Genomic DNA, 19776 nt, shown 5'->3' on the forward strand with positions numbered 1-19776 from the left:
GACCTCAGCTTGTGCTCAGACAGTGCTGTTTAATTTTGTTAGCAATGGGGACCTCAGATCATCAGTTTGGTTTTTTATTTACTTAGTTGGTCATAGGGCTTGAACTTGGGGCCTAGGCACTGTCCCTGAGCAATTTTTGCTCAAGGCTAGCACTCTACCTCTTTGAGCCATGGACACCAGAAATGGTAGTTAATTGGAGATAGAGTCTCATGGCCTTTCCTGCCCAGGCTGGCTTTGAATCATGATCTTTAGATCTCAGCCTCTTGAGTAGCTAGGATTACAGGCATGAACTACCAGTGCCAGCTCAAGGGTCCCCCCCCCCCCACCACCACCAGGAATCAGATTCTATCCTTCGTTTCTCTCAAGCTCTGGGATTGCATGGGAGAAATGACCTTTGGGATTGTGTCCTAGGGCCCCACTAACCAGATAACATCCTCTGCTAGTGGTCAGTTCTCTGTCTCCCCATATACAGAAGCAACAGATGTTCTTGAGCATTTCTTATACATGGGCTGAGGTGGCTTGTGCATCCCCACTCAAGGAGCCCAAGGAGCCACAAGGAGCAAAAACTAGGATACAGCAGCCACACACAGCAGCTTTGTAGGGATGGAGATCAGAGACCTGACCCAGGGAAAGGGCTGCCTCAGTGGACTTGTATGAACAAACTGGGGGTCTGAGAGGGGGATTACACCTGGGAGACTCCCTACTGTGGGAAGTCTTGTAGGTCCTGAAGGTGGGCAGCAGATGCTCCCCCCCATATTTATTCCCTTGAGTCAGGCGCCGAGTCGCTTTTCCTTCTCAGTATGATCACTTTTGTTAACTGCTTAATTTATTTAGTCTAATCAATAGCCGGGCTCGGGCCTGCCACTCCCACGCTTGCTGGGGACAGCTGAAACACAAGCAGCCACAGGATGCTGAACCATGCTGTTGCCAGGAGCCTAGGATTCAACCCTACAGCAAGCGTGCAAAGTCCACATGTAAGTACAGGCTACACAGCAAGTAAACTCTGGCCAGAGATAACCACCCACTTCATAACTCATCCAGTCTATGTACAATATTTCACATACCACCCAATAGATATAAGAAGGTAATATTAACAGCAACCATTCTCCCGGATCACTCCCCCACCTCCCCCCAATACAACCACCACACATTGCATTTATAACCCGAACCCATTCCCAATTTGTTAAATAGGGTGTAATCCCAGAGACATTTAGGCAAATTGAGGTGTCCTATGGAGTCTCTGGAGGTCTGGGGATCAAGGTGGGAAGCGTCCCCAGGTTTTCCAATGCCCGTGGCCCCGAGGTGTGGCTCAGAAGTCTGTAAGCCAGGAGCTATGAGCTGGGCCAGCTAACAAGGGAGGTAGAAGCCAGTGGTCCAGCTCAGGGAGCTGTTCCCTTTCAGCCCCTCGGCTCTGGGACTCTGTCTCACCACGTTTTCTCAATCCATGTTGCTGTCTAGAGCAGGTGTGTTGGAGGATGAGCAGTGGCTGCTACAGGGAGGTGGGCAAGAGATTTCTGAGCCTCCTTTCCCTTAGAACCTAGGCCTGCAACAGGCCACAGTCCGCAGATTCCATCTAGCTCTAGGCAGTATTTCGGCCTTTTGGCTAAGCCCATCAGAGTATGAGTGGCAGCAGCTAGAAGATGCTATTTTTAGAAGGCAGAGCCTCTTTCTTCCCATCTTCTTGTTGAGACAAAAGAAGATGTCGCCTAGTTCTGGCTGATCTCCAGTAGAGGCTGAGAAGGCGAAGTGCAAACTTCCTGCTCACATTGGTGTGGTCCCTGGGCTGGCTGGAGCCACCCCCAGGCAAGTGGATAAACAGCCTCGATTGCTGGTGGGTCCCACTATACACTAAGAGGCTTCAAAACCTATTCCCTCCACCTCTGCTCCGGGAAGTGGGATCGACTGTCATTGAAACTTCTTGAGTGCAAGTGGGTCACCAGTCTTTCTCTTGGCCACAATCCCAACTGAAGTCCCGCTAAACCAGTCATTAGAGGCTACAGGCAGGCTCCCCCGGGGTCCTGCCCAGCAGGCCCAGGTCACGTTGATTAGTGTAAGCCAGGGGTCCCAGGTAGGGCCAAGTAACAGATTCCTCCTGGCCCCCGAGTTCAGGTTCGTAGTTTATATCTTCACAGCTTTCAGGTGAGTGTTGGATTTATCAACAGTAACCAGGCCACCCAAATGTCGGGGGGAGATACATTTTGCTGGCGCTGCGCCCGCTCGCCTCCTGGGGAGGTAGTAGGGATGGCTCATTGTGCCTTGGAATGTGCCACCAATCCACAGGAACACAGGAAGCCCGGGAAAGCCCTGTTCACAAGCAGGGCCAGGGCGCAGAGGGGGCAATGCTGGCTGTGGAAGGCCCCCCTGCAGGGGGCTGGGCCAGGGTTAGGGGGGTGAGTCCCGGGTCAGGCCGTATTGCAGGCTCACAGTGTGGTCCAGCTCTTCCAGCTCTGCGGGCAGTGGGATGCCCAGCTCTCCTAGGTACAGGGAGAGGGCCTCAAAGGAGTCCTCCAGTTTGGAAAATGCTGGTCTGGAAAGAAAAGAAAAGAGGTGAATCAGGCAGGTGAACTATGAGGTGGTAAGGGAGGACCCGGGCCTGGTGCTCAGTTACCTCTTCAGGCAAACTCCTTAGCCTATATTTGCCTCTCCAAGAAATGATATTAGCATAACTTCACAGGGTTGGTACAAAGATGAAAGATAACTAGGTAAAGGCTGGCTCCCAGTGGCTCATGCCTGTAGTCCTAGCTACTCAGGAGGCTGAGATATGAGGATTGTAGTTCAAAGCCAGCCCGGGCAGAAAAGGCCATGAGACTTATCTCTAATTAATCACCAGAAAACTGGAAGTGGTGCTGTGGTTCAAGTGGTAGAGCTCGCCTTGCACAAAAAAGCTCAGGAACAGTGCCTAGGCCCTGACTTCAAGCCCCAGGGCTGACCAAAAAAAAGGTAACTGGCTAAGGAGTCTGGCCTGGCTAGTGGTGGTAGCTCGTAGTAACAGTAATCCTGAGCAAAAAAGAGAAATGCAAGACCTATCATAATACTGGACTTCAAATTATATTATAGAGCCATAGTAGCAAAAAAAAAAAAAATAGCTTGGTGATAGCACAAAAAACAGACACAAAAGAACAGCAGAACAGAAGACCCAGGAATAAAACCACATAGTTACAGCCATCTAATTTTTGACAAAGGAGTCAAAAGGCTGTGGAAGACAGCCTATTCAACAAAAAGGTGCTAGGAAAACTGATCATTTATTTGCCAGAGACTGAAACTTGACCCTTGCCTTTCATCTTGTACCAAAACCAACTCTAAACAGATCAAAGATTGAAATGTAACACCTGAAACTACCATAGGAAAAATCTGGAAGAAAAAAGGCACAGGTCATTATTTTCTGAATAAGACTCCAAGAAAATAATAGCAAGAATGGACCAGAAGTTTCTACACCGCTAAAGAAAACCACCAGAACCAAGAGGCAACCCATGGAATAGGAGCTATGCAATGTCAGCTATTCAATGGATTAAGGATTATTATCTAGACTAAACAAAGCTCTGAAACAATAGAACAAATAGCCCAGTTAATATGTGGACAAATGAACAAATAACCCAGTTAATAAATGGACAAATAGACAATTCTCAGAAGAAATACAAATGGCTAGGAGAGAAACATCAGATTCATCTCAGCTCAGTCAGAATGCCATCTAACAAGAAAACAAATCCTGGCGAGGATGAAGGGAAGAACCCTCATACATGGCTGGTGAGAATGTAAATTAGTGCAACCACTATGGAATCAGTATAGAAGCTCCTTAAAAAACTAAAATGGATCTACCTAATGATCACACCACATTTCCTCTGGGGGCATATATCTGAAGGAAGAGTTAATTAATACGCCAGAAAGACACCTGCATCCCTATGTTTATTGCATCTTTGTTTACAATAGTCAAACTGTGGAATTGGCCAATGTGTCCAACAACCAATGAGTGGATAAAGAATACATGGTAGCTGGGTACTGATGGCTCACGCCTGTAATCTTAGCTACTCAGGGGGCTGAGATCTGAGGATTGTGGTTCAAAGCCAGCCGAGGCAGGAAAGTCCATGAGACTCTTTTTTTTTTTTTGGGTCCGGTTGTGGGGCCTGAACTCTGGGCCTAGGCGCTGTCCCTCAGCTTTTTAGCTCAAGGCTAGAGCTCTACCACTTGAGCCACAGTGCCACTTTCAGCTTTTTTCTTTTTGCTTATGTGGTGCTGAGGAATTGAACCCAGGGCCTCAGGCATTCAAGGCAAGCGCTCTACCACTGAGCCATCTTCCCAGCCCCCTCCATGAGACATTTATCTCCAATAAACCACCAGAAAACTGGAAGTGGTGCTGTGGCTCAGGTGATACAGCACTAGCCTTGAGCTGAAGAGCTGAGGGACAGCATCCAGGCCCAGAGTTCAAGCCCCATGACCAACCCCCCCCTCCCCCCCAAAAAAAGTATGTATACACACACACACACACACACACACACACACACACACACACACACACACACACACACACACACACACACACACGTTACATATGTACTTGGAGTATTACTCATCTATAAAGAAAATTGAAATTATATCATTTGCAGGACAGTGGATGGAGCTGGAGAGTATCCCCTTAAGCCAATCTCAAAATGCTGTATTGTTTACTTACTTGTGGAATCGAGATTTTAAAGACACATATACATATAGATGTATATCCCCCCTCCACACTAGGCTGTAAATGTGGGATTGTGCTCTGGGCTAGTGCTCTATCAAGTGAGTCATTACCAGCTCCACTTTCAGCTTTTTGGCAGTGAATTGGAGGTCACAGTCTCATGGACTTTTCTGCCAGGGCTGGCTTTGAACTGTGATCCTCAGATCTCAGCTTTCTGAGTGGCTAGGATTATAGGTATAAGCCACTAGTGTCTGATAATAAACCTCTTTATTAGACTTTTCCCATAGCATTTGTCCTATTTGAATATTCAGCATAGTTTATTTATGCTGTTTTTGTTGGTCATGGGGTCTGAACTCTGGGACTGGGAGCTGTCCCTCAGCTCTTCAGCTCTTCAAGCGCTCTACCACTTGAGCCACAGTGCCACTTCTGGCTTTTTCTGCTTATGTGGTGCTGAGGAATCGAACTCAGGGCCTCATGCATGCAAGATAAGCACTCTACCACTGAGCCACCTTCCCAGCCCCACTATGTTGTATTTTTTTATTCTACTTGCTAGTCTGCTCCTCCAGAATTGGAGCTCTGGGCCTTGGAAAAAATGCAAGTTTCCTGAGATCTGACACCTCAGAACAACACCTAAAGCATAGTCTACACTACACACACACACACACTCACACACACACTATTTTCGGTGCTTGTTCTGGGGCTTGAACTCAGTGCCTTGCACAAGCACTTGTTTTTTTCACCCAATGCTGGTGCTCTACCACTTGAGTCACACTTCTACTTTTGGCTTTTTGCTGGTTAACTGAAGGTAAGAGTCTCATGGACTTTTTTGTCTGGGCTAGCTCTGAACTGTGATCCTCAGAGCTCAGCTTCCTGAGTAGCTAGGAGTAAGTGTGTACAACTGGCACCCAGTTTGAACTTTCTTTTAGGAACTGTGTCTCTGTACCTTATCCAGTTACTACACCTTTATCAAACTTGGCATGTTAAAGAGTGACAGTTACATGCTTGAGTTCAAACCTCTGCCATCCCTTGTGCCTGGAGCTTGGAGACAGGGGTGAAATACTTACCGGCTCTCAGGCTCCAGTTTGCAGCAGATAGCGGCCAAGGGGAAGAAGGCAGGAGGACAGTCTGTTGGGACAAACTTCTCCCAGAAAAGCTTCACGTTGAGGCCAAAGTCCAGTGTGCGGGGTAAGCAATCAGGATCTGCATATACCTGCCCAATGATCTGCAGGTGAGAAGACAGCTGGTCAGGAAGTGCTCTGATGCTACAGAGAGATGGCAGGGAAAAGGAATGCTGATGTGTGAACAGAAGGAGACACAGGAGAGTGGTAAAAATCTAGTCTTCTCTCTCCTGGCTTTTGAGGGTGGGTTAGGACTGACTGGCTTCACAGTAGCAAAAGTAATGTTCCAAGTTGGCATGCAGGCTGTTATCTGCCTATGTCCATCTTCTGCTAGAGTCAAGTCTCTGTGAAGCAGGGAGCTAGGTCTGATTCATGTTTGAGATCTTGGCACCAGCTTAATACTTTGTATATAGCTTAATACTTAGTACAACAATTGTTATCTATGAAAAGGAAACAACTTTCATAAAAATTGTCCTTCATTATTCTAACCACCTTTTGTTTCTCTTGCCTATCCCATTCATAGATTTACGGGAATCACAGAAGCCTTTGAATGTGTGTATGATGGAGTGCTTTGAGATATACTGAGCTATTTTGCCACCTGAATGCTAAGCTACTAATGGCTGGAATCTTGCCAGGACTTACTGTATCCTCTATGGTGCCTATCATGGAGCTGGTATTTCCTGGAGTGGCAACTTCTATTTGCTGGGTTTAGAAACGGGGAACAGAAAGGAACTGCAACTAGGCTTAAGAGCTAGATGGACGTCATACCTTTCTTACTGGAATTCTGAGTTTGACTTGTCCCTTACTGGCCATGCAACTTTGTGACTTACAAACTATTTGAGCCTTTCTAGGCCTCCATTTCACGGGACCTTAAGATTCAAATGAGGCATCCATCATATCCAGTCAGAGACTAGGTGCCATTCCTGAGCTTCTTTGCTCAAGGCTACCTACCACTTGAGCCACTGCTCTATCTCTGGCTTTTTTTTTTTGGTAGTTAACTGGAGATAAGAGTCTCATGGACTTTCCTGCCCTGGTCAGACTCAAACTGTGAGCCTCAAATCTCAGCTTCCTGACCATCTAGGATTACAGGCATTACCCACTAGTGCCTGGCTACCTATGTCAAATTTATAATAACCTTTTTACCCCTAGGAGAAGCCCAGATGTGAAGCAGGGCAAAGCTTCTAGGCCTGAATGGCCTCTGTGTGGGAGCTCACCTCACAGAGTACAATCCCGAAAGAGAAGACATCCACGGTTTCATCGTAGCTCTTTCCTTGGGAAACAGAGGCAAGCAACTGTTAACTTGGCATCCTTTACCTGCTCTGCAAGAGTATAGGGTGAAGCCAAGTCACAGACAAGAACCAAGGCTAGAACAGGTTCTGAGGGGATGTCTCAAAGTGGTCCAGGAGAGGCACCACTTTGGTATCATCCTTCTCCAGCCCTAGAAGGCCTGTATTGAAGGGACCTTATAAATGCATTGCTCAGGATGTAACTGTATGGCACAGTGGAAAAGAACTGCACCCCAGTTCTAGGCTCTGCCATTGGCAGCTGTGTGATCTCGGGGAGCCACTGAACTGAAAAGTGCTGTTCCTAGGTCTTTTTTTTTTACTCTGGGCCTGGGCGCTGTCCCTGAGCTTCTTCTGCTCAAGGCTAGCACTCCACCACTTGAGCCACAGCACCACTTCTGGCTTTTCTGTTTATGTGGTACTGAGGAATCGAACCAGGGTTTCATGCATGCTAGGCAAACACTCTACCACTCAGCCACCTTCCCAGCTCCCTAGACCATTTTTTTTTTTTTTTGGTTGGTTGTGGGGCTTGAACTCTGGGCCTGGGCGTTGTCCCTGTGCTTTTGTGCTTAAGGCTAGCATTCTACCACTTGAGCCACAGCGCCACTTCCAGTTTTCTGGTGGTTTACTGGAGATAAGAGTCTCACGAACTTTCCTGCCTAGGCTGGCTTTGAACTGTGATCCTCAGATCTCAGCCTCCTGAATAGCTAGGATTACAGGCAAGACCCATCAGTGCCTAGTGCTTAGACCATTTTTGACATCTATCTTCTGCCTTTCAAGAATGTCAAAGTGTCTCTGATAGTTTGAGCAGTGTCCACCAGGGGGCACCATAATTCAGTTCCTAGTTAGGAGAAAGCAAAAGCTAAAGCTAGAGCAATGCATAATCTGACCTCTTAGCTACCCTTAGGACACAAAATCCATTATGCTATGACCAGCCTGATACTCTGACCAGTTCCTATTCTTGAGCTCAGGGAACAAGTAGTTTCTCAGGCCTACGCTGGCAAGGATTAAAAACCATCATTAACTAGTCTCCCAGGGCTCCCTTGTCAGAAGTGGCTTCTGTTCCCCCTCGGAGTGTCTCCTCCAGGCTTAGGACTCACCATTCAGCATCTCAGGAGCCATCCAGTAGGGGTTTCCCACCACCGTGTAACGCTTCTTGCGGTCATTCTTGCGTAAGGTGCGCTTCTTCGTGGTGGCCTTCTCCACTGGGGGCCTTTTCCTCTCTTCCACTATGAGCCGTGACAACCCAAAATCTGCCACCACTACAGTCTTGTCCTGGCAGGACAAGGTCTAGTTCAGGACCTGGTGGGGAAGTCCTTGAACCTGGCCTTAGGGTGTGGGCATAGGCAAGAAAAGTCGTGGACTACTGGGGTGTTGATGGCTCACACCTGTAATCCTAGCTACTGAGAAGGCTGAGATATGAGGATCACAGTTTAAAGCTAGCCTGGGCAGGAAAGTTTGTGAGACTCTTTTTAATTTTATTTTTGCTGATCCTGGGGCTTGAACTCAGGGCCTGGGTGCTGACCCTGAGTCTCTGTGCTCAAGGCTAATGCTCTACCATTTGAGCTACAGTGCCACTTCTGGCTTTTTCTGGGTAGATTACTGGAGATAAGAGTCTCACAGACTTTCCTGCCTGGGCTTCCCAGAATAGCTAATCCTCAGATCTCAGCCTCTTGAGTAGCTAGAATTACAGGCATGTGCCACCAGTGCCCAGCTTGAGAGACTCTTATCTCCAATCAACTACCAAAAGAGCCAGAAGTGGTGCTGTGGTTCAAAGTAGCCTTGAGCACAAAAGCTAAGGGACAGTGCCCAGGACCTGAGGTCAAGGCCTTAGGATAAACCCCCCCCCCCAAAAAAAAAAGTCATGGACAAGGGGAATACATAGTAAATACATAGTGAAAGAGAGTCATAGCAGAAAGTGCCAGTAGATTTGTTCAAGTAGTTGGGTTTCTGTCAGTCTGCTATCTGCCCACAAGCTGAAGTGTAGTTTGCACTACAGAACTCTAGCTGGGGTAGGGCTCTGCAATATGGAGGGTAAAACTCGGAGGTGGGGTCTGGAGTGTGTGTGTGTGTGTGTGTGTGTATGTGTGTGTACGTACACACACACACACACACACACACACACACACACACGAACTCTGGGCCTGGGTGCTATCCTTGAGCTTTTTCTGCTCAAGGCTAGCGCTCTACCACTTTGAGCCACAGCACTACTTCTGGTTTTCTGGGGGCTAATTAGAGGTAAGAGTCTCATAGACTTTCTTGCCCTGGATGGCTCTGAACTGAGATTCTCAGCTCTCAGCCTCCTGAGTAGCTAGGATTGTGTTTTGTTTTTATCCTGTGGTGCCTTACCTTACTCCTCAAAAAGACTTAGGGTAACTGTTCTGAACTAGGGTTAAGAGAAAAAGACAAGGCAGAGGCAGTCAGTCTGGGGAATCTGGGGAGATAAGCTCCTTGGATAACTATAGGGCAGTCATGTGAAAGGGATTAAGATTGTTTGATGTGAGTCCAGAGGGTAGAGCCAGGGCTGAGTAGTGGATACCCAGGAAGCAAGATTACAAATCAACAGGAGAAACAACACTGTAGCAATCAGAGCTGAGGGGGGTGGGGTAGGAGTGGGAGGAATAATGGCTTCCAACTGGTCACAGTGAATTCACTATGTCTGTGGCCTTAGGCTGAGATTTCATGTGCCAGAAAAATGGGTCAGCAGAACGACAGGACTCTCTATATATAACTAAGGAATTTCTGGTCAACTCTCTCTTTTTGCATAGATTAAGTATTCTATCACGGAGCATCTGAGCATCTGTAGCCCCGAGGTCACTTCTAATCAAATGATTGCTAGGGCTGCTACTGAGAGGTGAGACAGGTATGTGTGTGCTGCAGTCTGGGAGTGTTCGGAAGACACATAGCTTTGGAAGCCACAGGAAGGACAAGAGAAGCCCCTAGGCAATACCTTTGGCCTAAAGCCAAGGGGACAGCCAGCTTCCTTTGTGACAAAGAAGCCAGGACAGCTGACCTCAAAGAGGCTCAGGCCAGGCTGCAGGGTGAGACATACCAACTTGATGAGGCAGTTGTGTGAGTTCAGATCCCGGTGGATGATGCACATGGAGTGCAAATAGGCCTGGAACACAAATACAAGCCAAAGGGCCAGTAAATCAACCAGATCCTGACTCTGGAATTAGGGGCCATAAAACCTATTCTTCCTTTATGCAGGCTGTGCCCGCCCACCTCAGAACCCAGCCTGGACAAAATGGGGCCAGGCTCCCTGTAGGGACAACAAAAGAAAGCTGCTGACTCCAGCCCATCCTTCAGTTCAACAGTCACCAGCTCAGGGCTGACCTCAGTCCTCACAGCTCCTCCTTCCAGTCTCCAAGTCCATTACTGGGCTCTGGTCCCTGCAGCCTCCCTTACGCCTTTGCCCAGGCCTTCTGAAGTGAGTACCCCGAGGTACTGACAGCTCCATCTCTCATGCCCCACACCATTTCGGGGTTCAGGAACTTTGAGTCCTTCCTGGTTGAATTAGCTCCATGTTCCTGCTGTTCACATCACTCTCCTCCAGGTCTATACTTGAACTAGTCCCTCTCTGTATCTAAATGTTTCTAAACAAATTTCTATTTAGAAACTTGTTTCTAAACAAGCTATTGTTGGTGTCAAAGGCCACTGCTTTTTCCTGTCCTTCCCCTGCCAATATGGGAGACACTGCTCACACGCTCAGGTCAACACAGCCCTGGAGCTCTTCCTGTGTGCCATGACTCATAATCTGGTGGTCTGCAGATCCCTTCCTCAAAGCTGTCGGCATCTCTCCTGCTCCTGAGACCCCGTGGGTCTTTTTCCCACCCAGCAGCTTCCTCAGCACCAGCCACGCTCCAAGCCATCTTTCCACATGGATGTGTTTCTGTCTCACAGCTCTAGTGGCCCCTTCTCTGGGGACCAGCAGTCTCTCTCCAAGCTCCAGCCAGTTTCCTGCTCAGAGAGCTGGAGGTTCAGCTAGTAGATCATTCTCAGCATGCACCAATCCTGACTTTCCCAAGCCTCTTCCTGACCATCAGTATCTGGTAAATGGTGGCACAAGGTGCCACTGTGACTCCTCTTCCCATTTGTGTGCCTTCACTGCCATCCAGTTGCTCCATTCTGAGGCCACCCTGTCTCCCAGTCTTCTGTCACCATTGCTACTACCTTAATTTAGAAACTCAAAGTATTTCATTGGCTCTCTATCCAGTTGTCCCTGCCTGAGGATCTCTCAACTCTATTCCAACCTATAGATCACCTCTGATCACAAAACTTTCTTGCTTAAAAATCTTTTCTAGGCTGGGCACAAGTGGCTCATGCCTGTAATCCTAGCTACTCAGAAGTCTAGAGATTTGAGGATTGAAGCTCAAAGTGAGTTTGGGCAGGAAAGTCTGGGAGATTCTTTTTTTTTCTTGTTGTTGATTGTAGGGCTTGAACTCATGAGCCTGGGCGTTATCTCTCAGTCTTCAGCTTAAGGCGAGCACTCTACCATTAGAGCCACAGTGCTACTTCTGGTTTTCTGAGTGGTTTATTGGAGATAAGAGTCTCTCAGACTTTCCTGCTTCGTCAGGCTTTGTTTTTGTTTGTTTGCTTTTGTCGGTAGTGGGACCTGAACTCTTGGGCACTGTCCCTCAGCATTTCAGCTCAAGGCTAGTGCTCTATCACTTGAGTCACAGCACCACTTCTGGCTTTTTCTGTTTATGTGGTGCTGAGGAATTGAACCCAGGGTGTCATGCATGCAAGGCAAGCACTCTACTACTGAGCTACCTTCCCAGCCCCACCCCGGGCTGGCTTTGAACCCTGATCCTCAGATCTCAGCCTCCTGAGTAGCTAGGATTACAGGCGTGAGCCTCTGATGCCTGGCTAAGTCTGGGAAATTCTTTTTTTTTTTTTGGTTGGTCGTGGGGCTTGGGCACTGTCCCTTAGCTCTTCAGCTCAAGGAATACTGCTTGAGCCACAGTGCCACTTCTGGTTTTCTAGTGGTTTACTGGAGATAAGAGTCTCAAGGACTTTCCAGCCTGGGCTGGATTTGAACCGTGATCCTCAGATCTCACCCTCCTGAGTAGCTAGGATTACAGGCGGGAGCCACCAGCGCCTGGCTAAGTCTGGGAAGTTCTTATCTCCAATTAGTCACAGAAAAAGCCAGAAGTGGAGCTGTGGCTTAAGTGGCAAAGTGCTAGCCTTGAGCACAAAAGCTCAGGGACAGTGCCTAGGTCCAGAGTTCAAGCCCCAGAACTGGCAAAACAAATTAATAAAAATCTTTTTTTATATGGCATTATAACCTTTTTGTACAACTGTATAACTACTTCATTCCACACACACACTCACAGACACAAACTTCCTATAAGTTCAGGCTCCTTAGCTTGAAACACAGGGATCCAATCTACTGTTCCACACACATCTTGTCTTCATGAACCCTGTGAGAGGAGGAATGGCTGAAATGGTGTAGAGGCTAGACTGACAAAGCCCAGGGTCCTAACTCTGTCCTGTTCTAGTCTCAGCTTCTTACCTAGAAACAACTGTTGTCATGTGAAGTAAATATGATCCTGCCTGTTAATCTCTGAGCTCAGTGCCTGGCATACAGAAAGCACTTAGTATTTGTTGGCTCTTACGATCAGTGCAACTGGATTTACAAGGCAGTGAGATGTTCACTTGCTTTAAAAGCTCTCAATACCCAGAAGTTTCTGTAATAGGGATGACCAGGCCCTTGTACTGTGGTTTGTCCCTTCAGTTTGCCTTGGCCATATCCAGCTTTCTCTTAGAGAACTGGAATCCTTTGAGAACAAGGCTGAGTGCTGAGGACAGTTGGCCAGGGTAATTTCATTGGCCCAGATGAAACTCAGTAAATAACTGCTGAATGATCCAACCCATACAAGTCACCCAGGATGGATGTCTGTCTTCAAATACACCTCTCTCTATTCTCCCATTGTACTTACCATTCCTGAAGCGATGCCTTTGGCGAACCTGACCTTCTGTTGCCAGGGGAACGGGTCCTGCAGGGTGAGAGAATGCCTATCAGAGGCTGTTGATTTCCTGTGCCACTCATAGTCCAGGCCCTGTGGGTCAGTACAGTGTGCCAGTGAAGAGACCCCCCCCCCCCGTTTGTACCTGGTCCTGCCTAGCATGGATGGTCCTTTGGGGGCAAACCTTAAAGCCTAAGGGCTTAAAGTTCCTGGTAGTGGGGGCATAGGTATACCTCTGACAACTAATCAGGACTCCAGGGGATTGTGGACCAGTATGCTCACCACACTGCGCAGGAAGTCCTTCAAGGTACCCCCCTCGATGTACTCTGTCAGCAGGTTCAGCTTCTTGTCCTTATATAGGACACCAATGAACTTGAGCACATTGGGATGGTCCAGGCTACGCATCACTTTCACCTAAGAGTGGGAGATGCCAAGTGGGGAGAGGAAGATGGTTAACTTCCCACCCAGTCTTCTCTCCCTAAAGGAGTTAGCTGCCTCTCAACCTCTATCAGTGTGATGTGTTCAAGCATTAGGATCGGGGAGAGAGAAGATCACCACTACATGGGTGGGGATGGCTTCACAGGTCTCTCCCTTGGGCCCTAGCCTTTCTAGGAAGTGCTTTGGGGAACTGGAGTGGTAAGGCCAAGAGTGAAAACAAAGGCCTGGGGATGGGGCAGGAAGGAAGAAGAGGGCATCACCTGGGTCACAGGTGACTGCAGCTTCTCCATCAGATCCAGGTGGGAGGAGTAGGACTGTATAGATGCTCAAGGAATGACAGCTCTTGAGGAGCCCCACTCCAGGCACCATTGAGGGCCTTCAGGTGACTAGAATATAGAGTTGCACTAAACTGGTCTGTTTTCATGTCCATCACGCTTGCAATCTGAGAACTCTTTGGAATAGCATCCCTTGTAATATGGCTTGTGCCGTCTTGAAGAAGTGTTTATTGATAGGCTGGGAATGTGGCTTAGTGGTAGAGTGTTTGCCTAGCATGTATGAAGCCCTGGGTTCCATTCCTCAGTATCACATAAACAGAAAAAGCCAAAAAGTGGTGCTGTGGCTCAAATGGTAAAGTACCATCCTTGAGCAAAAGCAGCTCAGGGTCAGTGCCCAGGCCCTGATTTAGAGGGAGTGGGGATGTTCTATCACTCAATTTTTAAAATTATATATGTTTTTAATCTTTAAGTAGTTACACAAAGGTGTTACCATTCAACAAATCAGTTTGCAAGTATAATGCATCTTGATTGATGTCACTTTTCCTCTCTCACTTGTTTCCCTCAGTCTTTAAGACAGTGATTCCAAGCCAACTGCCCTCCTCCCTCTCACTGCAGTATGGGGATGAACTCAGAGCCCACTGAAGCTATGCCCCAAGTCCTTAAGTTTTTTTTTTTTGGTCAGCCGTGGGGCTTGAACTCTGGGCCTGGGCGCTGTCCTTCAGCTCTTCAGCTCAAGGCGAGTGCTCTACCACTTGAGCTACAGCGCCACTTCCGGTTTTCTGGTGGTTTATTGGAGATGGGAGTCTCACGGTCTCTCCTGCCTGGGCTGGCTTTGAACCACGATCCTCAGATCTCAGCCTCCTGAGTAGCTAGGATTACAGGCATGAGCCACCAGCGCCCGGCAGTCCTTAAGTTTTTTATTGAAGCCATTCATTTGTAACATTTTCTCTATTCTAAAGGTGAGTTTCTTTCTTTTTTTCTTCTCTCTCTCTCTCTCTCTTCCCCCCCATCCCTCCCTCCCCTTTTTGGACAGGGTTTTATTGTGTTCCCACACTGACCCAGAACTCCTGGGCTCATACAATCTGTCTGCTTCAGCCTCCCCAAGTAGCTGGGATTATAGGAGGCATGGTGGCAACTCCCACTTTGTTACCTCAGTCAGGAAAGTCTTCTGTGTCTCTTCATCACATCGAATTAACTCCTTCATGACCATCACTTTGCCCGTGGCCTTGTGTGTCACCTACAGGGAGGGTGATTATTAATGATGTAAAGATAAGAAGTAGTAGTACTGGAGAACTTCTTGTGAAAAATCTATGAGCTGGGGATGAAGCTCAGTGGCAAAGCGCTTGTCTGGCATGCGCAAGAACCTGAGTTCAAACCCCGAGTTCAAACCCCAGCACCACAAAATCATTGAATCATTCATTCAATTATTAATTCATTCATCCACTCAATCAATCAGTCAATCAATGCAACTGGCCATCTCATTCCTTGTTAAGACATACTGGGCCAGAGGAGATGAGATCAGATCAAATGGAAAATTTTTGTGTAGAAGACACAGCATAGGAGAACAGGGGACTCAGAGGAAAGCACACTCTCTTCTCTGGAGAGCTGAGCATGCACAGAGAGGTGAGAATCAGACAAATGGGGAAGGAGGCAGGAGGGGACACTGCCAAGCCAAGCAGGGGCTCTGGTCATGTGGCGTAGGAGTGAATCCTTTGGGTGAACAGAAGTCTGGGGGCAGGAGGGTGAGTGCCACAGACATGCACCAGGGAGTCGAGTGGGTGGGGGGTGAGCTCTCCAGCCCTGCTGCCCCACAAAGCTTACATACATGGCTTACCTGACCCCCCCTCCCAGCTCTCAGCAGAGGAGGAGGAGGAGGAGGAGGAGGAGAGAAAGAGAAGAGAAGGTTAGTCCCTGAGACTTTTCACCAGGGTGGCAGGAGCCACTTGTACTCCCTGCAGCATTCCCAGTACTTAGGTCTGTGGGCACCTGACACATACCCACAGCCTGGCAGCAGGAGGGCTATGGGCACAGCTCATCCCAAGCTGTATCTCCAGAGCCACAGGTTCACTGCTGCCCTTAGGTGGCTGGGTAGTAGAGTGGGCACCTCCTCCACCATCACCTGGAGTAGGGAAGGAGGCCTGGTGTCGTGTAGGGTGTGGGGTGAGGCCATGGGATGAGAACTCTGGAAAAGGTGAGACAGGCGTGGGGGGGGGGGGGCAGCGGCTGCTGCTGTTGCTCACCTTGATGGCCTGCCCAAAGAAGCCCTTCCCCAGGACCTCCCCATGGATCAGGTCACATGGCCGGAAGATCTGTTGGGAGTAGCTGCTGGAGCAGCGGAGGGACTCTGAGCGGCTGATGTCTCGGCTGAGAAGCAGGGGCTCTTTGGGGGAGCTGGGGCCAGGGGACTTGGAGATGCTGTTACTGCGCCTGAGGATGAGGAAAGATGGGGTGGGGGAGGGAGGAGACATAAGTAGTTCTGAGACTAGCCAGAATACCAAAGGCAGGAACCTCAGGCATACCTGCTCATTCCACTGTCTGTAATTCAAGTGCTATTATTGGGAGACAGGGATCTTACATCAGACAGATGTGCTGTTTTAGGTCTGCATACATCAGCAGTTTATTTGAGCATAGGAGAAACACATTCATAATGGGAACTCTGGGAACTGGGGTGGAGAAATAGCTCAGTGGCAGAGCACACATGAGAGTTAGGGCATCTCCCCAGCACTGTGGAGTAGGCTGGACATAAGACTTTGGTTCTTTGCAGCTGGAACAATTAACTAGAGTCTACTAACTTACAATGTTCAGCATGGGACAGCACTAGGGAGAGCAATCTACTACCTCCCCATCCGCTTGATTCAAGGTACTAACTAGGTTAGAGTGACAGCATGCTACTGTTCCAAAAAAAAATGAGCCAATGGGATTTTAGATGATACAGGCATTTCGTCATTTTATTTTTTATTTTCTTTGAAGCCAGGTTTCATTAGATAGGCTGTCCTCCAACTCTCAATCCTCCTGCCTGCATCTTCCAACTGCTGGAATTACAGGCCTATGCCATCAATGCCCAGCTGTTTTGTATATTCTTGCACCTAGCCATATTTTCTAAATTTTAAGATATTAAACACCTTTAATTTTTTCCAGCAATAAATCTGTTTATATTTCCAAAAGCAACCAGTAATAGTAATAATTAATGATGGTTACTTTGTTTTTCTTGTTTTTGTCAGTAGCAGGGCTTGAACTCAGGGCCTAGGGTGCTGTCCTGAGTTTTTGGGCTCAAGGCTAGTGTTCTACTACCTGAGTCATAGCTCCACTTCTGGTTTTCTGATGGTTAACAAGAAATAAAGAGTCTCATGGACTGTCCTGCTCTGATTGGCTTCAAACCTCAATCCTCAGATGTCAGCCTCTTGAGTAGCTAGGATTACAGGTATGAGCCACCAGTGGCTGGCTGATGACTGTTACTTTGAAAGGAGGACAAGAAGGCTGAAGACCATAGAACTGCAGGTGAGCTGTAACCCTTAAAACCTCTCTGTGGTAAGCTCCAGTTTTGCTGGACCATCTACAGACTGCTGTAGCAGTTTCTGACTTGACTTACACCACAGGCTTGGTTGCTCTTGTTCTTTTGCTTTGCCTCCCTCGGATAGTGCTCATCAGAGCCTGGAAGATGAGTTACCCTCTCAGCCCTTCAAGTATCTGAGCAGCTCTCCAGCAATCCCACGTCTTCTCTTTCCCAAGCCATGCATTTCTAGCCCTTCTCTGTCCTCTGCTGAGAGGCAGCCAAGAGTGGCAGGAATGATCTACAGGGAGGGCCCTATTTGCAACAGATAGCCCCCAAGAAGGACTTGGCTAATCAGCCTGTTTGATCCAGGAGTGGATAAAGGACAAGATTCTTCAACAGCCTATCTCACGTTTGGTTTTTTTTTTTGGTGCCAGTTCTGGGGCTTGAACTCAGGTTGCTGGGTGCTGTCCTTGAGCCTCTTTGTGCTCAAGGCTAGTGCTCTACCACTTGAGTCACAGCACCACTTCCAGTTTTTGAGTGGTTAATTGGAGATAAGAGTTCTAAGGGGACTTTCCTGCCTGGGCTGGCTTTGAACCGTGCTCCTCAGATGTCAGCCTCTTGAGTAGCTGGGATTACAGGCGTGAGCCACTGGCGCCCGGCTCCTATCTCACGTTTACTGAGTGTTCGCTACTGTCTGCTGGCATTGTACAACTGTGCCCTTTCCTACATTTAATTCTTCGGTAATTGGTGGGACACAGCCACTTTTATCTTGCAACCCCACTTCACAAATGTAGACACAGAGGCTCAGAGAGATGAAGTGACTTATGAAGATGGAGGGCTCAGCTTGAAGGCCTGGAATGGGTAGTTCTGCCTGACAGCCAGTGCTCTTGACTCCTTTTCTGTAAGTCTCTACCTGGGACTTGAGCACAAGGTGACTGCTTTTCCCGTTTCCTTGACAGGCTCTGAGGTGTGAGATTACTGATCCAAGTCTGAGAACAGATTGGGTTCATCTTTCCCTTTATCATTTTCAAAATCCTTATGGGATGTTTAGTCTACCCTACCTGTGCCCTTACTTCTAGCTCTGAGCCCCGTTCTTCCTCCATGTTGCCTTTTATGGTGCAGTATCACTGATTCCTGTCCAGCTCTGGGTTTAGTAGACAGAGCCTGACCCTCTGGTTTCCAAGGAAACCTGGCAGACAGACCCTGGCTATGAACTGTGAGTCCCACAGGATAGCTGGGTCAGCACAATCCTCATAGCCTTTCCCCATGCCAGCTGGTTCTCTTCCTAACACTGTTGGCCTCCAAAAGCCATCACATCCTCTGAGGGTGGACATGGGACAGGACTGGGGTGGAAGGTGGCACCTCAGGGAGCGTCTCCTCAGTGTTCCCTCCAGATTCTCCTTGGTGTCCAGAGTGCTGAGGGTGTGCGATTGTCCGGCATTCTGCATGTGGGGAGAGAGCCGGGCATCTAGCCGCAGCTGGTCCAGGCGCTGGGGGACGGGGTCATGTTCAATTAACAGCTGAAGTGTCTGGCTGGTCTGGCTAATTGCATCTTCCACCTGTGGTCAAAAGCAGTGTAAGGCTCATTCCCGTTGGCTTCCCCAATTCAGGCCACCCACAGCCTGACATCCTATCACCTCCTCCCATCTGCCAGGTCACCCCTGCTACCTGGGCACCTGTAGGCTAACATAGAAGGTCGCACTAGTGACCACAGGCTTATGTCAAGAAAAAAGGCTGGGAGTGGGGAAGACAGGTGACACACACTGTACCTCCTCTACTCGGAGAGTGCGGACAGGGGTCCCGTTGATCTCCAGGATGCGGTCCCCAGGGTGAATGGCGTTACGGTTGTTGGGACTAATGTGCATCCGATTTACCCTATGACAGATGAGAATTGAGGCAGGATGAAGGCTTCTTAATAACTCACCTGTGCAGTTTTGCTTGTGCAAGGAAGCCTCTTCAAGTTCCAGGGACCCACTGGCCCACAAGGTTCAGGCCATCCACACAAAGAACTACATTCTTCCCATGATGCTCCATCTCAGTGAAGGGTATTGTCACTCACCCAGCGGCCCAAGCTAGAAACCTGGATAATATCTGCCCATCTGGAGTTCCCACTATTCCTCCCTGCCTCGCTCCTCTCCCCTCATCCACCTTTAGCAATTCTTCCTTCTTTCCATCACCATAGTTACCAACATCTCCCACCTTGACCTATTCAACAAGCCTCCTAACTGGTCTCTACAGCTCTGGGCTTTTCTCTTCTCCCATCCAGCCTCTGTGTACTCATGATCCCTCTAAAACACCAACCTGGTTTTGTTATCTTCCGCAGACCTGTGGGATTCTCATAGTCCAGGCCCTCCACAATTAATAGTCCCTTCTTGGCTACTCTCTCGATCTACATTAGATACTATCTCTGGAGACATCTGGTCTCCCTCTGCCCTGAACACAATCCCTTCCCCTCCTCATCTTTTGAGGAGAATACAGTAGACATCTTCCATCCCTCCCTGATTTCTTCAGCCTCAGTGCCTCTTGTCTAT

The 19776-nt window shown here is 48.4% G+C and overlaps 1 protein-coding gene across 4 annotated transcripts in view; it reads right to left on the minus strand.

Moving 5' to 3' along the window:
* Positions 1-811: 811 nt before the first annotated feature.
* Limk2 (LIM domain kinase 2) overlaps positions 812-19776 on the minus strand; it is a 78098-nt gene continuing 59133 nt past the window's right edge. For all 4 annotated transcript variants that reach the window (XM_042666244.1, XM_042666247.1, XM_042666246.1 and 1 more), the window contains 11 exons: positions 19015-19120; positions 18608-18804; positions 15993-16179; positions 14903-14989; positions 13322-13453; positions 13013-13069; positions 10123-10188; positions 8171-8345; positions 7002-7057; positions 5734-5891; positions 812-2527 (listed from right to left, as the gene is read on the minus strand). In XM_042666244.1, coding sequence (XP_042522178.1) covers positions 2383-2527; positions 5734-5891; positions 7002-7057; positions 8171-8345; positions 10123-10188; positions 13013-13069; positions 13322-13453; positions 14903-14989; positions 15993-16179; positions 18608-18804; positions 19015-19120 — 1366 coding nt within the window. In that variant the 3' untranslated portion in view covers positions 812-2382. The remainder of the gene's footprint in view (positions 2528-5733; positions 5892-7001; positions 7058-8170; positions 8346-10122; positions 10189-13012; positions 13070-13321; positions 13454-14902; positions 14990-15992; positions 16180-18607; positions 18805-19014; positions 19121-19776) is intronic.

The sequence above is a fragment of the Dipodomys spectabilis genome, unplaced genomic scaffold (genome assembly GCF_019054845.1).
Source record: "Dipodomys spectabilis isolate Male_0828 unplaced genomic scaffold, ASM1905484v1 ptg000363l, whole genome shotgun sequence".
Taxonomy (NCBI): Eukaryota; Metazoa; Chordata; class Mammalia; order Rodentia; family Heteromyidae; genus Dipodomys; species Dipodomys spectabilis.